The 19830-nt window shown below is 36.9% G+C and overlaps 1 protein-coding gene across 1 annotated transcript in view; it reads left to right on the top strand.

Moving 5' to 3' along the window:
- PREX2 (phosphatidylinositol-3,4,5-trisphosphate dependent Rac exchange factor 2) overlaps window positions 1-19830 on the top strand; it is a 278636-nt gene that overhangs the window by 151414 nt on the left and 107392 nt on the right. Inside the window, exons 22-25 of the mRNA XM_026012258.2 lie at window positions 1349-1533; window positions 3638-3799; window positions 13943-14162; window positions 14721-14928. Coding sequence (XP_025868043.1) covers window positions 1349-1533; window positions 3638-3799; window positions 13943-14162; window positions 14721-14928 — 775 coding nt within the window. The remainder of the gene's footprint in view (window positions 1-1348; window positions 1534-3637; window positions 3800-13942; window positions 14163-14720; window positions 14929-19830) is intronic.

Raw genomic sequence — 19830 nt, 5'->3', positions numbered from 1 at the left:
GAAATATTTCAACCACACTGGGGCACCAAGGTTGTTATGACATTTCAACTTTCTTAATTATTTAAACCAGGACAAATCTCAGGACCTTATCTTAAGGACTTTATTCTTCATTTAGAGTTAGCTTTTTTTTGCTCATCATCATTACTGCCACAATGAAAGGGTTGATGAGATGCTCTGATAATTGATTTCTAGCTATTCTGGGACTCAATTATTTTAAAATAAACCATTATTCTGCTTTTGCCTATTTTGTATTTACTGTTTCTACCATTCTTTTTTGTTTGTTTGTTTCTACCATTCTAAGACTTAACTGTTTTTAGTTAATTAATATTCTATTTTTGCTAATTTAATATTTGCTGTTAGGTTTCTCAGTGGTTTCTTGCTTGAGATTTTAGATGTTTTTATACCAGCTGACTGATTGTAGGCCAAACACCTAGAGGAAGACATTCCAGATAAAAATGTTATAGTGAGGGACACCTGGGTGGCTCAGTAGTTGAGCGTCTGTCTTTGGCTCAGGGCGTGATCCCGGAGTCCAGGAATAGAGTCCCCCATCGGGCTCCCTGCATGGAGCCTGCTTCTCCCTCTGCCTGTGTTTCTGCCTCTCTCTCTCTGTGTCTCTCATGAATAAATGAATAAAATATTTTTTTTTAAAGAAAATGTTATAGTGAACAATGACAAATTTTCTCAATGAGCTATCTGTAGAATATGCTGTTTCGGAAAATTCATGCATCTTGTCTGCTGAAAAAAAATGATTATTGCATCTCCTTTCTGCTTCTTCAGAATGGCTTTATATATTTTTTTTTCTGGTTTGAACAAGTATTCATTCAATGTTGGAGGCAGTTTTAGGAGCCCTGTCTTAAGTCATGCATTTTTTTTTAAGATTTATTTATTTATTCATGAGAGACACACTGAGAGAGGCAGAGACACAGCAGAGGGAGTAGCAGGCTCCCAGAGGGAGCCCGATGTGAGACTCGATCCCCGGACCCTAGGATCACGACCTGAGCCAAAGGCAGACGCTCAACCACTGAGCCACTCCGGTGTCCCGTCATGCATGCTTTTAATTAAAAAAATATATATAAAATTGTAGGTATAATGTTTATAATGGTATAAATAGGCATACATATGGTACATAGATCAAAATGGATCTGCAAGGACTAGTCATGTTAGTGGTGAGATTTGGATCATTCAAACATATGTTTTTTTAAGTGTTCTTGTTTTTACAAAATGTTAACAAGGATATCAGATTTAGTCATCCTTTAAAGAAATCTTTAAAAATTACTCAGAGAGACTCAAATTATTGAAGAGACTAACAAACCCTTCCTGAATTTGCTGAATTAAAACTTTGTTCCAGAGGTAATTGACAAGTTTAACACCATGGCCATCATTGACGGGAAGAAGGAGCATGTGAGTCTAACAGTGGATAACGTCCACCTGGAGTATGGTGTCGTGTATGAGTATGACAGCACAGCTGGGATAAAGTGTAACGTGGTGGAGAAGATGATTGAGCCCAAAGGTTTCTTCAGCCTCACTGCCAAGGTATGAGTGATCCTGGGAAAACTGAGGATTTTGTTCTAAATAAAGTAACTGACATCCTCTCCCTCCTCTACTTTAAAAAATGTAAGTAGCTGTATATGCTTCAGCTGTCAGCTCATTCAACTTTCTTTTCTTTTTTTCCCCCCCATTACTCGGTAATGCGTACAACCTTCCCTTTTATTGATCTCTTTTGGAGTACAGTGCGAAGTTAGATGGGACTCTTGCCCAGGCAAATGTTAGTTGATTTGGCAAAGGCTTCTCTGCATTTAGTTAAGTTTGCTACATCTGTTGATTCAGTATCATGAATACCTTTCAGATGGTTTTTGTGACAGGTGGTGCTTTTTTAAATGTAGATAATCCTCTGAAAAGTATTTGAAGTCATGAAATGTATTATAAGAAACTTCAAATGCTGCAAGTCTCATGTTTATTTCATAAAATTTCACAAAGCTTCGAGATCCATTTATGAATAGACCCTCAGACATTTATATAATTTTTAGTTGGGAAGGAGATCACCCTTAGTCTTTAGACTAAACCAAGATACAAGGGGAGGAGGGGCGTTTTCATCCAAATAGATAAAACATGTGGTAAGTGACCCAGTGCTTGCTTTTCATGATCCTTCCACCAGGTAAATCAATAAAACCTCCTATTGGACCCTCCTCAGGTCTGAGTTTTAGTATTTCATCTGCTCTTCTATCACCCTGTGAGGATTCAGGTATTATAAGTAAGAAATATGACATATAGCTTCACTACTTTTATTTTTTCATGTTAATCTTTGTTTCATATATGTGTGGTTGAGATAGATTTAGCATTTATAGCATGTATTTTTTAAAATTTTAGTGGGAGAAAATAAGATAGAAACCCAAATGCACTATTTCAAAATTAATTATCTTATGGTTTTGTTTTATATTCTGAAAGTCAAACTCAAAAAAAATTCCATCTTTCTGATGATGTTCCACCACTATGTATCTTTTGATATAGAATCTGTATTTTCAAGACACACCCTTCCGAACTATATTATATTCTTAAGGCAATCCAGATAAGTGTTTAGAACCAGGATATTATCATCTTTTTCTAGTTATGTCAAATTTGCAAAGTTACATGAATTACTCTTATATCACAATGGTAGAAGTACTGCAAATATTTCCATTTTACACATGAAGAAAAGAGAATAAAAGAAATTAAGAAATTTAACCAAGATCACATTGCTGTTCATAAGCTGAGCTCTACTTTCTAGAGTAGTGATTAAACAAAAAAACTCACACTTTTTATTCTGCAAGATAGGGAGGTAGAGGTGGTGAGGGAGCTCAAATAAACATAGCATCTATACATTGTATCTCTCATACAATATAAGATGTATTATATTACAAATTATTCTATTATACATGTATTATATATTATAAAAATGTCAGATAAGGGTATAATCAATCCTTGCAATGTTTGAACATTCATAAACATGACACATAATTAATTCTCAATTCATTGGAAATGCTCCATGATCAATAGTGTGTATACACACAAGCATACACAAATGCTATCTTACAATTGATTCAAATAGCCAAAGGGATTTATTAATTGAATATATCATATGGATGCTTTTGTCAGAGCTCAGACACTGCAACTATCATTGATTTTACTTTAGCAGGAGAATTTCTTATTTATTCATTTTGTCAAGTATATGTTATATGCATTCTCTGTACTAGGCTCTCAGTAGAAAATAAGGATGCCATTCGATTGGTTTTCCTTACTTACCCTTTGTTGTTCTACTAAGAAATTGAGAAAAAAAATGTTCTGAGTGACTAAAATATAGGCAATGTGTTACCACATCAGAGCATCCTGATTTATCCAGCAGGGAGTCTTTGAAGTCCACTCACTTCCCTCAGGCAACCTTTTATAGCTGGCAGAAAGCAAAACATGAGAGCCCAAACTATGCAAGTCCATCACTTCACTGTGAGGCTTTTATTGAACATGGAAATCCCAGGCAGCTAAGAGAAGTGTGCTAGGGAGAGTCACTCTGTTCTAGAATTGTGAAAATTTTATTTGGCTAATTTTGAAGGTTTTCTTTTCTTGTTCTGTGTGTGTGTGTATGTATGTGTTTGTATTACTACAGATTCTTGAAGCCCTGGCTAAAAGTGATGATCATTTTGTACAAAACTGCACCAGCCTTAACTCTTTAAATGAAGTGATTCCTACTGACCTTCAGAGTAAATTCAGTGCCATTTGCAGTGAAAAAATTGAGCACATATGTCAGAGAATATCCAGTTATAAAAAGGTAAAAAGTTTTATGAATATATTTTACATGTAATTATTATTCAAATTATTTAAATGTCCAATTTAATTCAATACATAATATTTTCATTGCTTATTTATGTACCAGTTTATTGAAATAATAACATAACATTTTAGAGTTTTTTTGAATATTTTTACATCTATTAACCTCATTTGATCTTTGTAAACCTGAAAGCTAGGTCATTATTCCACATTTTCCAAATATAATAACTGAGGCCTAAAGCATTAAATTACTTAGTAGCAAAAGATAGGGTTGGGATGTAAATCCAGGCCACCTAATTATGAAGTCAATAGTTTTTTTCCTTTTCTCTCAACAGAGGGAATAGAACTTTCAATCAGAAAGTACACAGAACACAGTCTATTTGAAATTGATTGATTAGTACATTTATTTGACATATTTATTGAGCACATTTTATATGCCAAGTACTGTTCTTGGTGCTAGGAATATGGCAATAAAAGAGAGAAGATCTTTCCTCTCAGGGTACTTATATTTGAGTGAGGGATGCAGCAAAGAAGAAGTAAATCTCTACAGAGGCCCCAAAGCAAAAAAAAAAAAGGCAAAAAACAAAACAAAAACCAGGGTGGCAGGGAGAATATGGCTGGCTTAGGCAGGCACAGTGTTAAAAGCTACGGAAGCTTTTTATCTTTTGGAACTTTGGAAGGAGTTTGGATTTTCTTCTCACATCAACGGAAGCAATTGGAAGCTTATAATCGAGGATGACTTCATTGGTTTAAGTTTTTAAAAGATGGTGCTGGGTCTTCTGTAGGAATGGATTTCAAGGTGCAAGAATGGAGGCCTAGAGACGAAGAGGAAACTATTGCGATAGTCCCAGTGAATGATGGTGGTAGCCTGGCCTATGGTGAAGATTGGGGAGACAGAGAAAATTAGATGGATTTGAAGATACAATTTAGACATAGAGTTAGTAGAAATTGATCTCTAAAGTACATGTATAGTAAGGTTTTTTTTCTATTATGTCAATAGAGGACTAGCTAATTAAATTATTTCCCTTAAAATGAGGTTGGTTGTTTAAAATTTAATACATCCATACTAGGAAATATTTATCTCAGTTTTTATTAATGTGAGTTAATTGTGTATGTTTGTATGTTTTATGTTCCTGATATACTAAGTCAAGGATAAGCCTATATGTGTCCAGATATGGCTGTATGAGAATAGGGAAATGCAAAAATGAATACTTAACCATTGGTTACCTCAGGTTGAGTGGGGACAAGGAGAAGAGAGGTCACCATGGTTTTAAGACTTCTTAAAATGTTTAGCTTATGAAGTTGAATATGTATTGCTATTTTAATTCTTTATAAGTCCATTCACATGAAGAAAAATGATCCTCAAGATCACTGCTTAACTGTCACATCTGTTAATCCTCTTTCCTTGATTGCTAAGGTCAGTTCACCTATTTGAGTTTGGGAAAGATGCCATGAATATGCCTTGTTGAAGCTGAAGAACAGAAGGTTCTCTTTTTACTTCTCCCTTCTGCATAAGATAGGACAGTGCTTTGAAGTAGAAGGTCTAAACAAATGCAAATTCATATTCTCCTTTGAGCACATTTTGAAAAGAGAATCATTCTACTTCAGAAATGGATCTGTTTAAAGTATGATAGGGGTTCAGGCAGATTCCGATTGTCAAAGTTGTCAGTGTTGGGGGGGTCATTTCTTATATTTTTCCATTCATACAAAAGTAGTAGAAATAGCTTAAAGAAATATACATTAAAAAAGTAAACTACAGGGGCACCTGGGTGGTTCAGTAGTTGAGCTTCTGCCTTTGGCTCAGGTCCTGGGATCGAGTCCCCCATCGAGCTCTCCTCAGGGAGCCTGCTTCTCCCTCTGCCTATGACTTTGCCTCTCTTTCTGCTCTCATGAATAAATAAATAATATATCTTAAAAATGTAAACTATATAAGTAAAAACAAAACATTAGGATGAAGGTATATTAGATAGGCTATTGATTCAGCTGCTTTAAGGAGGACCAAAATAACACGAGCTTATAACTGAAAGCTTATTTTTCGCTTACATGAAAGTTCAACTGGACTGGAGTCCAGTGGGGTGGGGTTTGATCTCCTTCTATATTTTTACTGTCTCATCTAAGACATTGCCCTCTTCTACAAGGTCAAAGTCGGCTCATCAGCACCATGCCAAATTATATTCCCTCAGAAGAGAAAAGAGGAAGTGGAGAGTAAAGAGTTTCTTGTTTGAGGGCATGACCCAGAATTTGTACACAGCACTCCTGTTCACATCTGATTTGTCACTTACCGAAAGAGGCTGAGATATATGTTATCTCAAACTGGGCTTCCATGTACCTAACTATAAAACTCATAGAATTTTATTAATAAAATGAAGAAAGAGAGAACAGATATTAGTGGAAAATGAGCAGGTACATTTGTTTATAGGTAAAGTTATGTTACAGTCGATGGTATCGAAAGACCACCAAGGGGAAAGGGGGATAAGGTCCTCCAACTCCTGAGACTCTAGTTAGTTGCTAAAGTGGAATATTATATTTGGCCTTCAGTTTCCTGATAACCAAAATAAAAAAAGAAACACAGTCTATTACATATTTATCAGCATTCCTGTGATTTATACATGTTTCTTAAGAGAAGCAAAGCTTTTCGTAGACTGAGTTCCAAAAGAAATCTCTCACACTGAATTTCAAAGAGGTGGCACCAGGAAATGTCAGGGCAGTGCCCGTAAAGATGTCCCTGAAAAAGAAATAGCAATTTGTTTTATGTGGCATATATTTTTAATACATTCTTTAATGATACCCGATGAATGGGTCTAAAACTCAACTTCATGGCAGCAAATTTGTTGCAGGATGGGACGGGAAGAACAAGGAAATATTTACTAAATCTGTACCTACTATGTTGTCAACAATGACTTGAGGATGGCTGCCCTCCCACACCTATAATCTGCAGAGGAAGAAAGGTTAAAATATAGGAAGTAACTAAAAATACTACTACCTAACCTACCACCATGACTAGTTGAATGTGCTGGCATATCATACCCTGCTCTATATGATGGTGCTCCCTGGAATTATGTAGCACACAACAGTTTATAGCAGCCTGCTACAGTATCAGACATTGCATAAGAATTTTATAGATTTCAGATATTATATAATTTTATCAACACTGTGATGTGACATATCATCTATTTCATTGATGAAATGATTGAAGCTCAGAGTGGTTAAGTAACTTGCCCAAAGGCACACAGCTGAGCATAGCTGAGGAAATTAAACCTTGTTCCCTTTTATCGTAAATCTAGTTTTTGTTTGCCTACCTACATTTGATGCTATGCTATACAGCATATGTATTGTTCAAATTCCACTGCTAAATTGCACTATATAGCTAAACAGTATGGGTTTGACTACAAGGGCAATAGCATTTCAGTAAAAGAGAAATCATCGTGGATGGAATAGTTGGTAAATGCTAGCTGCTCTAAGTTGGAAGGATGTGTCAGAGAGAAGAGAAGTAGAGATGACACTCAAGTAAGGAGAAACCTCTTGAGTGAAGGCAGAGCTACAGAAATGGGACTGATTTTATTGATGAAGAATTGGCATACTGCCTAGACTAGAAAGGAGGATTTGAGTTGGATACCTTTAAAAAGAAAACTGGCAAAATCTGATTTTTCTAGTGATATTTTAAAGTGACATAATAATCAGATTTATTTGTAAAAAGGGCAAGTCAATGGTGACTTGGTCTCATGTAGAAGCACTGGGGATGGAGAGAAAAGAGTCAATTCAAGTGGTGCATAGGATGTAGACTGTATACAGCTCTATGATGGATTGGTTATGGTGGATGAAGAAGATGTTATCCCTTGGTTTTTAACAAAAATGTGATTTGTGATCAACTGAAAAGTGTATGTTGGGGGTAGATTAGAAGCATCAGGGACAGGGTTTTTCCCCAAATGTTAAGGCTTCTCAAAAACACCACCCTGGCAAGTAAAAAGTATCTTCCATTTTCTCAGAAGTAACTAAGAGCCTAAAAAGCTTTTAAAGCAAAGATGGACAAGCTAATGATGGGCAGTGATTTGAGATGGTAAAAATTACATCACTAGATTTGGAAAGCTCTTGTATGTACATTATTGTTTGAGCCTCAAAACAGCCATATGTACTGAATACTCCTACCATCTGCTTCTTTCGCAGGGAGATTAAGAATTTGCTTAAGGTCACTTAGCTGGCAAGTAGCAGACTAGGTATCAGTCCTATGGAATGTTGTCTTGCTTATTTTTATTTTTAATTTTAGAAATAAAGATAAACCTATAGTCAATTAGGAGTTAAGCACTTTAAAAGATCCTTTTTCAGCATCTTTTACTGACCGTACACATATTTAGAATATTTAACTGTCTTTCTCATTAGATAGAGAAATAAGGTTAGCAAGAGAATATTTCAGGGATATTTTTTTATTTGAACAAAATTCAGATAGCTAAGACAATAATAGCCTTACTAGGTTATGTAAGGTTAGCTCCATTTGTGTATCAAATGCATGTCCACAGAAAATATAGCATTTGTGAATATGTATTTTTAATTTCCACATATTTACTTTTAAACTATTATTAGTAACATATTTTTCTTCCAGATGAAGACTTCAAACACCCCTCTTTTTTGTAAAATAAAATGTATCCATAGAAACTAAAATCTCAAAGAAGCTGGCTTTCCTGCATTTTGACTCTAAAAGTTTTAGGCTTTAAAAATAGAAACAAGTTGATTTCTGCAGTTTCTATAGCCAGGCTGCTGCAATCATAATTGATTTTCTGGCCAGCTGTACAGGCCACAGATGTTTTTTAGCACATGTATGAGAGAAGTTCCGACCTTACAGGAGACCTGAATGAATCCTAAGCAGGCATTTAATCTTCTTGGGGCAGGATGTGTGGGTGATCCAGACATAAAACTATGCACTGTTTAGAGAAACATTCTTACCCTGAATTGTCCTTAGAACTCTTTTTAATTCTAGATTCATTCTCCATTGGATAATAATTCCATAATTGGGCTTATTTTGTGTATTAATGATACTTCCTCCATATAAACATTTAATGAGATTTCAAGAGATTGTTCCTGTTTACACAAAAATATTACGTGTAGGAATCCAAAGTCTTACTTTAAATATTCCAAGTACCTTTAGTTATTAGTGCCACATAGTCCCCAAATTGATATATAGATCAGGAAAATTAGGGGTAAAATTTTTTCCACATTCTCTTCCCTCACTACAGATTTCTTATAACTCCATGCCACAGGGGTTTCATACTTAATTGAAATGGGAGACTATCTGCAAAATATAGCAGCTTACCTTTGTATTATTTTCCACGTTTAGTCGAGTGACTATAACTGGATATTAATGTGTTGTCATGGTTAATAATTCATGAATTAACTACCAATGCATTAGAAGCCTGCAGCTCCATTTCTAAGAATTACTTATGTTCATGTACAAATATGCTTTAATGTCATCTAGAGTAAAAATCACTATTTCCCTTGATCCCCCATACTTTCCTCTACCTATTGTTTCATTTCTTGAACTCTGTCCTGAAAAGAGCTCCCCATATGCCGTCTATACCTGCTATCTCACTCACCTTTCATTCTTAACACACTCAAGATGGGCTCAAGTACCACCCCCCCCCATGTAACTGGAATGACTTTTTTTTTTTTTTTAGATTTTATTTATTCATTCATGAGAGACAGAGACGGGGAGAGAGAGAGAGAGAGAGAGAAGAGAGAGACAGAGACACAGGCAGAGATACAGGCAGAGGGAGAAGCAGGCTCCATGCAGGGAGCCCGAGGTGGGACTCCATCCCAGGTCTCCAGGATCACGCCCTGGGCTGAAGGTGGCGCTAAACCTCTGAGCCACCTGAGCTGCCGTGGAATGGCTCTTTTAAGGTCACTGATGACCTATATTTTTTCAAAACTCATTAACTGTCATCATCATATTCCTTGTTTTAGTGGCATCTATGCAGTTGACCTTGTACCTCTCTTTAGAAATTTTTTACTTTTGCTTGATTTTGCCTTTTCTGAGAGGCTCAGTCACAGTGATGTCCTATGCTTGTTTCTTCTTTTTTCTCTGACCTCTTCATGCATCAGAACTCAGGATTTGCTCTGTCCCCTTTCCTCCCTCCACGCTTCATCCTGTAGTGATCACATTCAATCTCCTGGCCCATGTGACCTCTTCATTTGTGTCTAATAGATATCTCAGACTTCATGTGTCCAAAATAAACTCCTGATCCTGCCCTTCTACAGTTGTCATATCTGTTGTCATCTCTACCTTAGGATGAGACCCGTCCTGTGCATTGATCAGTCTGAAAAGCTTGCGTGCATTTTTTACTCCTGGCTCCCACATACCATTCTCTTGGCTCTACCTTCACAACATGCGGCCTTTTCTCATCGCTCCGATTACACATAGCCTAGGGTGACCCAGCATTGTCTCTCCCACAAGTGGTCTTCCTGCACCCACCCTTGTCCACCAACAGTCTATTCTGAAAGGCTGTGAATCTCAATCACAGTAAGAGCTAAATCGTTCCAAAGGTCTCTGAGCTCCTATTTGATCTGTGCCTTCCTTCTACCCATAATTTCCCCACTCCCATGTTCTTTCCCTTTCCCCTCACTCTCTGCTTTGGCCACACTGGATGTTCATTGAAGCATACTATCCTTGGGGTTTTTGCATTGGATGTTCACTCTGCTGGGAAAGCTTTTTCTTCTTGTACCCACATTCCCAACTCTCCCTTCCTTCAAAATTTTGCTTAAATGTCAACCTCTCAATGAGGGTTATAATTGGCAATGCATTCTTCACCTCACCACTGAAACTCCCAGACCTCTTTTCCTGCTCCATTTTGTTTTCAACTGTACTTATCATCTTCTAGGATAATATAATTGACTTATGTTTATTGTTGGCCTCTCCTCTCACTAGAACATAACCTCCCAGAAGGCAGAAATCTGTTTCACTCATTGATGTTTCCCAGCATGCCTAGAACAGTGCCTGGTTTAGAAAGCCCTCAATGTGTAATTGTTGGATGGATGAGTAAAAGTGGAGTAAGTTTGGGCTACACTATCCAAAATAGGTTTAAAGTGCTGTGCGTCCCAACTCACCTTCCCCCACACCCTATACATTTCTTTATCACAAAATCGAAATTTTTGTTTATGGAAAATAGCTTTTTTGGTCTTTCTTTGTGAGCATCTCCAAAGCAGATTAGTGAACTCAGTGTTGTCTTTGATGTTTCTAAGAAAGATGCCAGGTTCGTGTTGGCAGGGCCATTGCTACTGGATGGCCTGACTGCAGCCTGTTCCTATGCATGTGCTACAGTCAAGACAAGAACTGTACCTACCTCATTTTAGGTTTGCGTTACAGAAGGGTGTCCCAATTAAACATTAGGACATGCTGTCTAGGAGTACATTTTTTGATCTATAAAATGTATTCAGCACATTTCCAGGACCCATGACTATGGTCCTTCCTTCACCTCCCCCTTTCCTAGAGACAGCCTAGTAAGGAAGGCAGCCCTGCTTTCATCAGCTTCTATCTTCAAGAGAGGCCCTTAGCAAAGGAGTTTCCTGTCTGACACTCTTTGAAAGAGGTCAAGCACATTTAAGCATGGTCACACAACCGTTCTGAGTGTGTGAGGAAAGGGAACATACTATGTTCATAGGCATTTGTATTTAGGTACATGTTAGAAAGTTAGAGGGAACTGGTCGCACTGGAAAGGGAATCTTATCCCTTCTCTATCTGATCACTCTAGTAACACCTCATCCCATCACTCTGTTCACTTCCTTCTTAGCATTTACCAAATTTTTCATTGTCTGGCTATTATAATTATTATGTAATTGTTACATATGCACATAGTTATAGGTATATATATATACATATATATATACACATTACATATACTTGTAGTAATATAATTGTTATATATAAGAATATTCTTTTTTTTTTTTTTTTACCTGAGTCCTCTACTAGACTATGTAGTCTATGAGGGCAAGGACTGTATCCCCAGCATTTACTGCAGAGTCTGGGAATAGATGCTTCTCTTTATATGTTTGAATAAATATGTAAAGAGTTAAAATGAAAGAAGGCAGGGGACTGTTAAGTCAGTTGAGCATCTGCCTTTGGCTCAGGTCATGATCTCAGGGTCCTGGGATCAAGCCCCAAGTTGGGCTCTCTGCTCAGCGGAGAGTCTGCTTCTCTCTCTCTCTCCCTCTGCCCTTCCCCTCACTCATGCTCTCTCTCACACTCTTTCTCAAATAAGTAAATAAAAATCTTTTTAAAATAAATAAATAAAATAAAATGGAAAAAGGCAAAAGGAGCATACCTGTCTATTGTGGTCAACGCTATTCCACAATGCTGTGCCTTTCTTTGTGCCATGGAGACTTATCTGAGAGTTTTGTCCTGCAATTACAATGGAAAAGATCTTCTGAGTGCAAGCTTGCATCTGGCCTTAAATTCTAAGTCTTTCCCAGATAAGTCTTCAGGTCACAGTTTCTTTATTAAAAAGTAAGAGCATAGACCAGAAAGTCTCTAAATTACTCCCACTCTTTAGGTGTTTCAGATAGTATCACTATACATTATTATCAAATTTGTTAGGAATTTTGTTGACAATTCCCTGCATTTCCACCGCTCTCATTTTGATTCCTACTGTGTGTTGGTACTTGACTGAGCTACATAGCTTCAGACATGTGATTTGAAGGCACAGTTTCATATACAGGTAACATAGTTCATATTCTAATGATAAGCTTATATTTATAAAATGTGATTTTTGGTATCACATCTTTATTTTTTAATTTAACCTAGCAAAGTTACACAGTAACCAATGTTAGTCTTAATTTTTAATCCTTCAGTGCCCAAATTACTACTCTACTAGTAGAATAAATAAATCTGCTTTCAGTTTTCAAGCAAGAAGATAGCACAGAAATTATTTCATCCATATTCCTCATCTTACTAGGAATGGTAAAAAGATAGTGACTTGCCCAGCATCACATCCGTTATAGGCTAAACTAAACATAACTAAAACACACATAGCTTGTGGCTCTTTGTCCTTTGCTTTGAAACTATAATCCAGTTCAACCCTATGAGATGGCTCTTTATGGTGCACAAGACATGGAATTTATCATCCACTGAGATAGAGATAAGAAATTCATTCATAATTATAAGAAGGATTACAATATGCTGTAACCTAGCACACAGCCAAGGATATTGGACCTAGATGAAGACTTATGTAGGCCTGATGATGACTTCATAGGAGCTGAAAAATGCATAGGAGTAAGTTTGGCAATGAGGGAAGAAGAATATTCTAGGCTCACCAAAAAGCCTGTACAAAGACCGAGAATTGGTAGACGGTATGGGAGAGGATCTGAGTGAAGGCAAGAAGGAGCCTAGGGGGCAAGGGAAAGAGAGCTTGAGATAATAACCTAGGTACAGATCGGACTTTGGGTGGCCATATAGACCACACAACAAGGAATGGATGGATTTGGATTGCAAGGTTCTAAGTAGTAGATTGGCCATTCTTGGAAGTTGTGTGAATCCCTTGAGTATAACTTTATTTCCAATGGCGTAAAAGCTGAGTCCACACCAGTCTTCAGACTGATCCTGACCCAACTGCTCAGCAGTGATTCGCAGGAGACACGGGCAGTACAGTTGGTTCTGCCCGTTGTCCTACCCTTCTGGGTCAACACCACCATGCCTTGCTGTCTAACCTGTTCACAGACTCAGGTTTGGACTGGCTTTTGACAATGGTTAGAATAGTCCACTCTTGACCCGGTGGCAGCTACCCACTTCTACCACTTTGCCTCACTTTAAGTGGTGTGTCCCTCTTGTATCCGAGGATGGCAATTTGAGTTCTCTGTCAGACTCTCAGCTGCTAGCAGCCTGGGGATTTGAGTTCTAATAAGTGCTATTGGTCACTTGAATTTGTTTCTTTTAGCATCTAACTTGTAATCAGAGTTTCAAAAGAATCCTATGCATTGCTGCCTATATTGCTTTACTTTATTAAGAATGTGTGGGTTTCAAAATAATGGTTTAATTTCCAGCAACTAATAATTTATTTCACTTGTTCCAGTTGACGTGATTTTATTTTTTAATATTTTGTTATGGATGGTGGAAGTTAGGAACACTGTGTGTTCAACTGGTTTTTATTTCTTCTTTAATTTACAGTTTTCACGTGTCCTGAAGAATAGAGCCTGGCCCACCTTTAAACAGGCCAAATCTAAAATCTCCCCATTACATAGCAGTGATTTCTGCCCTACCAACTGTCATGTCAACATAATGGAAGTTTCCTATCCCAAAACATCAACCTCCCTGGGGAGTGCATTTGGTGTTCAGCTGGATAGTAGGAAGCATAATTCTCATGATAAAGAAAATAAATCTGAGCAAGGTATGTTAGCTTTTGAAACTTTCTCAAATCATGAAGACTAATTTAGGCAATTGTTAACTATCCCAGCATCCCTGAAATAGGATAGATTCCTGGTGTATAAACAAGTCTGAATTTTATAGACAGGATTCCTCTTATAATCATTTGGATAATGTTAACATTATTAACATAAATGTTAATAGAATAAAAAGGAGTTTTGCAGTTTTATTATTTTTTCCTCTAAGAAGAATGATTGTTCTTGCCTTCATTACATGCATGTTGGGCACTGCTTATCCTGCTGTGAAAACCAGTAGTCTGAAATGGCCCTATAACTATAATAAAAATACAGGTGGAGCAGCTTTAGAGATGCACAATGCCATTCCCCACCATCACAGCAGAGCATGAGATTGAAAGATATTTTAATCACAACTCTCTTTAACTCTCTCGCTTTAAGTCCTGAATTAAATTCAGCACTGGTTTGGCATTTTATTTTATGTAAGCCTGTGTCTAGAATGAATTGCACTGGAACATTCCTGTAAGTTAAAGGTTATATATTATTCTGGAATGATTTTAACTCCTCAGGGAAACTGAGTCCAATGGTGTACATTCAGCACACAATCACAACCATGGCAGCCCCTTCAGGTCTGTCTCTGGGACAACAGGATGGGCATGGGCTCCGGTACTTGTTAAAAGAAGAAGACCTAGAAACCCAAGATATTTACCAGAAACTATTGGGCAAACTTCAGACTGCACTGAAAGAGGTGGAAATGTGTGTTTGTCAAATTGATGAGTAAGTATTTTATTTACTATACTTTTATTTATTTATTTATTTATTTATTTATTTATTTATTTATTTTTATTTACTGTACTTTTAAATGTGCCTAATAAAATAGCTGGAAAACCTGGCTTTTGAATATCCATCACTCTCTTTCATTTTTAGAAAAGTAGGATTTTGTGGGTGTATGTAAACCCTATAGATGCTCTTCATTTCAGCACCTTAAAAGTGATATAACATGGCAAATATATAGATATATATTTTAAGGAAGCATTTAATACCAGGGAAGAGAACAACAAAATTCTGTCTATAGAAAATACAAAGTCTCAATGTGAAAATATTAAATTAAAAAGTATGATTGAAAGATTGCCAACTAAGTATCCAGATTTCCTGGTATCCTTTATACAGCAGAACACAGTATTTGACATATATACACTCAATAGATGTATATGAAAAATATGTAACAAATCTTTAATATACTTGTTAAATGAGTAAATGCAAAATCATGTATCACTAGGACCAATGACACCCCCTCTTTTTCTGATTGAATTAGTGGTTAACTAAACAATAACCCAAACAGCTGTGCCAGTCATTTGGAAATTTTTACCGAGAATGGAGAAGAGGAGGAAGTTAATTAAAATGTTTCCAAAGAGGTTGACTCTGATTCTTATTTAAAACTTTGATGGTTGGACAATTGCCTCAACTCTGTGGGATGATTTCCCACATCATGGTGTGTGATTATATATTACAGCTAGTCAAGGCAACTCTGTATAGTCACGAGAACATGGGGGTTTGGGGTAGTTTGGTCTCTCATGTACTAAACAGGATGAAGAATAATAACAAATTACAAGTTTGTGGTGAAAATTGCAAGAATTAATATAAAAAACACCAGTACAGTGCCTAACATTGTGCTTGCTCATCATTCAAAGGGTTGAAATTGGTGAATATATCTGAAGTTGGTAGAATCTGAAAATAGTATAGACACCATTATCCTTTTTATTGTACTCTCTTTATGAAGTTACACATTTAGATTGCTGCCAGATGTGTATTAATTCCCCCCACATACATCATCCCATACTTCCCTGGATAATTCAGTTTTGACATAAAATATTTAAAACTTATACTAAGCCTTCTTTTGTAATTGGACATTATGCTAATAAAATCTTAATTGGCATAATCTCTTATTTTACACATCTTTGAAATTTGGAGATCAAAATCACCAATTAGATGCATCATATTTCTAAGGCGATCTTTAGATAGTTACTATTTACTATGCTAATTTGTTCTGACATTTTTATGAGTTAATTTAGACTTGAAATTCTGTTTTCCTATTTTTAATACACTAGTTTTTTAAAAAAATTGTTTATTACATCAGTATATTATATTGTGACTGCCCCATTTACAGATGAATTAAATAGTTTGGGGTTGCTAAGAGAAAAAGTGCCTATTTTTAGGCAACTGTATGATACTTTGGATTGTTTGAGAATGGCCTTGTGACACATAAGTTAATATCTTAGGGCATTATATTTTGTTTTATTTAGTAAATGGAATTTTATTGTATGATATGTTCTATTTTAGAAACCAGTTTTTTTCTCCCTAAAGTATTTAGGAAGTGCACAGAGTAAGAATCTTTATTAATAAGGCAATAAATAGTGGCACTGAATCATGCATCCTCGCTCCCGGAGGGATTTTAGGAGAACATCTGGACCAATCCCACACTGCCAGTTGGATCAAGAGTTATTATTCCTGTTTTTCAGATGAGTCCTTTACCAACAGCAGGATTATTGATGTGCCTGAGCAGATACTACCTCAGAGACCAGGCCTCTAATGCATGACTACTCAGCACTTCCTGGCAGTTGTCCAGACTATGTCTGTCTTTGTTAATTTATTGATTTTTTTTAAGTTTAGCTAATGTAGATATATTTTCAAGAAAACAGAGCCAAAGAGCTCCCTTTCCTTGGCTTAAAATGCTTTATATTTAAAGCACTCATTGAAGAAAGGAGTTAAGCTATTTTTATTAACCAAAACTACTTAAAATAATTACCTATTTTTACTTAAGATTTTCCCACTCTGTTATTCTAAAAGCTTTTCCCCTACTGTGCATGTTTATTAGGAAAATGACATGAAATGCACAAGTGATTTGAGAAACTTCCTTGGTCTTCTCTGTGTGCACCATATAATTTAGTTCTAAATATAAATATGTTCCACATAATTCAATGTGCAATATAATCCCTTTAAAACAGTGCCGTTGTCCAAGTGCCTGGATTCCCTATTGCCCCATTCAGAGATGCTGCAGTGCAGTCGAGCTTGACAAATTATTTAAAAAGCTAGTTACCAAACAATTTTCTCACCATGTAGTAATTATTCTTGGTCAGACATATATGCCTCTGCAGAGTGGAGAAGCAGATCTCAGATACTTTGCCAAGTTTTAAGAGAAACTGCCTCACAACATTGCATTGCTGGTCTTTCTAGAAATCCTTCATTCCTGGGAAAGGGCCTGGTACTGAGCTTATCTGTTTACCCTGCCACTTGGGAACACTTCTCCTAGAAATAAAATTTCCTTTAACACATAGGCATTCCACTAAATGCTTCTACTTCCTTCAGATCCAAAGGTGGGACTAGAGACACATTTGTTGTCTACTAACATGAAATAAGGTGATGTTATGAATTTATTCTATGTTTCCTGTCTCATTGATGCTAAATACTTTTGTCCTTCAATGAGCTATTTTCTGGGTAATGACAGGTACCAGACATAAGTAGAGGGCAAAATAATTTGTAGATAATCCAAAACCATTGATGGGATTTTAAAATACAGCATTTTGTGTATTATCTCAGGAGAGAGATGAAGAGTTCTGGGAGCTAGTGAAGATAGGAAAGCTGAGAACAGGCCTGCATATTATAGGTGCCAGATGCCCCAGACTAAGTGGTGAACAGACCGCACTGTGGGACACTTAGTGAGCTGGGCTTACAAGTAGGAATGGTAGGGCTGTTGGTGGAATTATCCTTGAGGTTTGCCTAAGCATTTTGCTGGTAAATGTATGAAAAGAGGGCCCAGCTTCCTAAATACTAACTTGTACTAAAGGGCTTATGTACCAGGCACGATTTTATCAGTATATGCACTGCTTGATTTCATCCCTACAGTCCCTCTGTGATGTGGGTTATGAAACACAAGGACATATCACATTAAATCTCAAACTTAAATTTGTGTCTAAACCTGAATTGTAGATCTTCCTTCTTCTCGGTAAAGTGTTCCTCGTCTCTTCAGTTCTGCAAGCCAGAGTCTGGGTATTATTTTTGATTCTTCTCTTTCATGCCCCTTCACCTCCAGTAGCTTATCAAGTTTTGTCAGCTATACCTCAGAATATATCTGCTCCATCATGTTAGACTGCGTTACCATTGTTCCCTGACCAGTGTCCACTGTAGGGTTTTCCAGCTGTGCCCCTCTAAAGCATTCTACATTCAGCAGATGCCAGAGGGATCTGTAAATGTAAATCATGCTAGAATTCTGCTTAAAACCATTTAATGACACTGCAGTGCCATTGAAATCATATCAGCTACAATATTGGGGCCTGTGTGGCCCAATGCAATCTGCCCCTGTCTCCAAATTCATTTCTCTGAGCTCCAGTCACACTAGTCTTTTTCTGATTCTAGAATATCAAAAACCTCTGCCCAGTCAGTACTGCTCCCGAGGTCTGCAGCTGTCATTCTAGGTTCTCAAGTGTCAGACTAATGGATAATCTATAGATCACTTCATCTGGTGCCTACTTCCCCAGGATGAAGTTGATACTCCTATATCCCAGTCACATCTCTCATTCTTCTAGGTACCCTACTCTCTATATGGCTGTTTTGGGGTTTATGTTCACAAAACCTCTAAAGCCTCACAGACTTCAAACAACAGGATTTCTCTCTTGCTCATTCTCTATGCCCATCTGGGTCACAGGGTTTCTGCCCCACATTGACCTCACTCAAGAGTTCAGACTGACAAAGCCCCCATCAACTGGAATGTCTCTGATTGTCACATCAGTAAGAGGGAATGAGGTAGGTTTTATACTTGCTAAAAGGCTTGTACCTAGAAGGGACTCCAGTTACCTCCGCTTACGTCATCCTGGTGAAAATAAGCTACATGGTCATTCTTACCCTCATGGGGTAGGGCAGGCCACCCAGCTGTGTGTGCAGGAGAACTGGGAGGTAGTGGACAACATCAATGACGCCTTTCCTCCCTCCAGAATGTATAAATTGATAGGCAAGGAGGGGATATTCTGATTATTTTGCAAAATATGTCTATACATGTGTGTCTCACTCCGTCTCTAAAATGGGGATTATCACCATAATAATAGTCATACCTACTTCATAAGGAGGTTTTAGGAATTAAGTACTTAGCGTAGTGACTGGCATAAGGGCTCAACAAATGTTAGGTCTGATGAAAATGATAAAGATGATATTTAAGTCTCAGTTTAATAGAAAGACACACGGGTGGATGCAGGATACTATATACAAAATCTTTATTCATCAAGGGTGTGAGGAGATTGGACTGCTCAAGATTTTAATTGAGAATTAATTAAAATCCTGAGTCCTAGAGTAGATAGCTAAATAGTGTAAATGAGCAAAAATGAAAGAGAACTATTTCTGTATGCACACATATTATAAAGCTTTATGCGTTACTATTACTTTTAAGAATCTAGAAATTTTATGCAAAAACATGGTGTCAAAAAACACTGTTTTTCTATCATTTGTTTGTAAGCCTAACACTTGTTCCCACAGGGTCAGTGCAAGCATGATTGCAGCTGTTTAAAATGAAAAGCAAATATGTGGACATAATTCATTTGACTTTGAAAAAAATGAGTATGCGCAGCCCCATGACTTCTAATTTAAAAGATACATAAAGCACAGAGTACTCCTTGAAAAATGAGAACTCCT

This window comes from Vulpes vulpes, chromosome 13, assembly GCF_048418805.1.
Source record: "Vulpes vulpes isolate BD-2025 chromosome 13, VulVul3, whole genome shotgun sequence".
In the NCBI taxonomy this organism is placed as follows: domain Eukaryota; kingdom Metazoa; phylum Chordata; class Mammalia; order Carnivora; family Canidae; genus Vulpes; species Vulpes vulpes.
The sequence above is the reverse complement of the archived record's forward strand: the minus strand, read 5'-3'. Positions and strand labels throughout refer to the sequence as shown.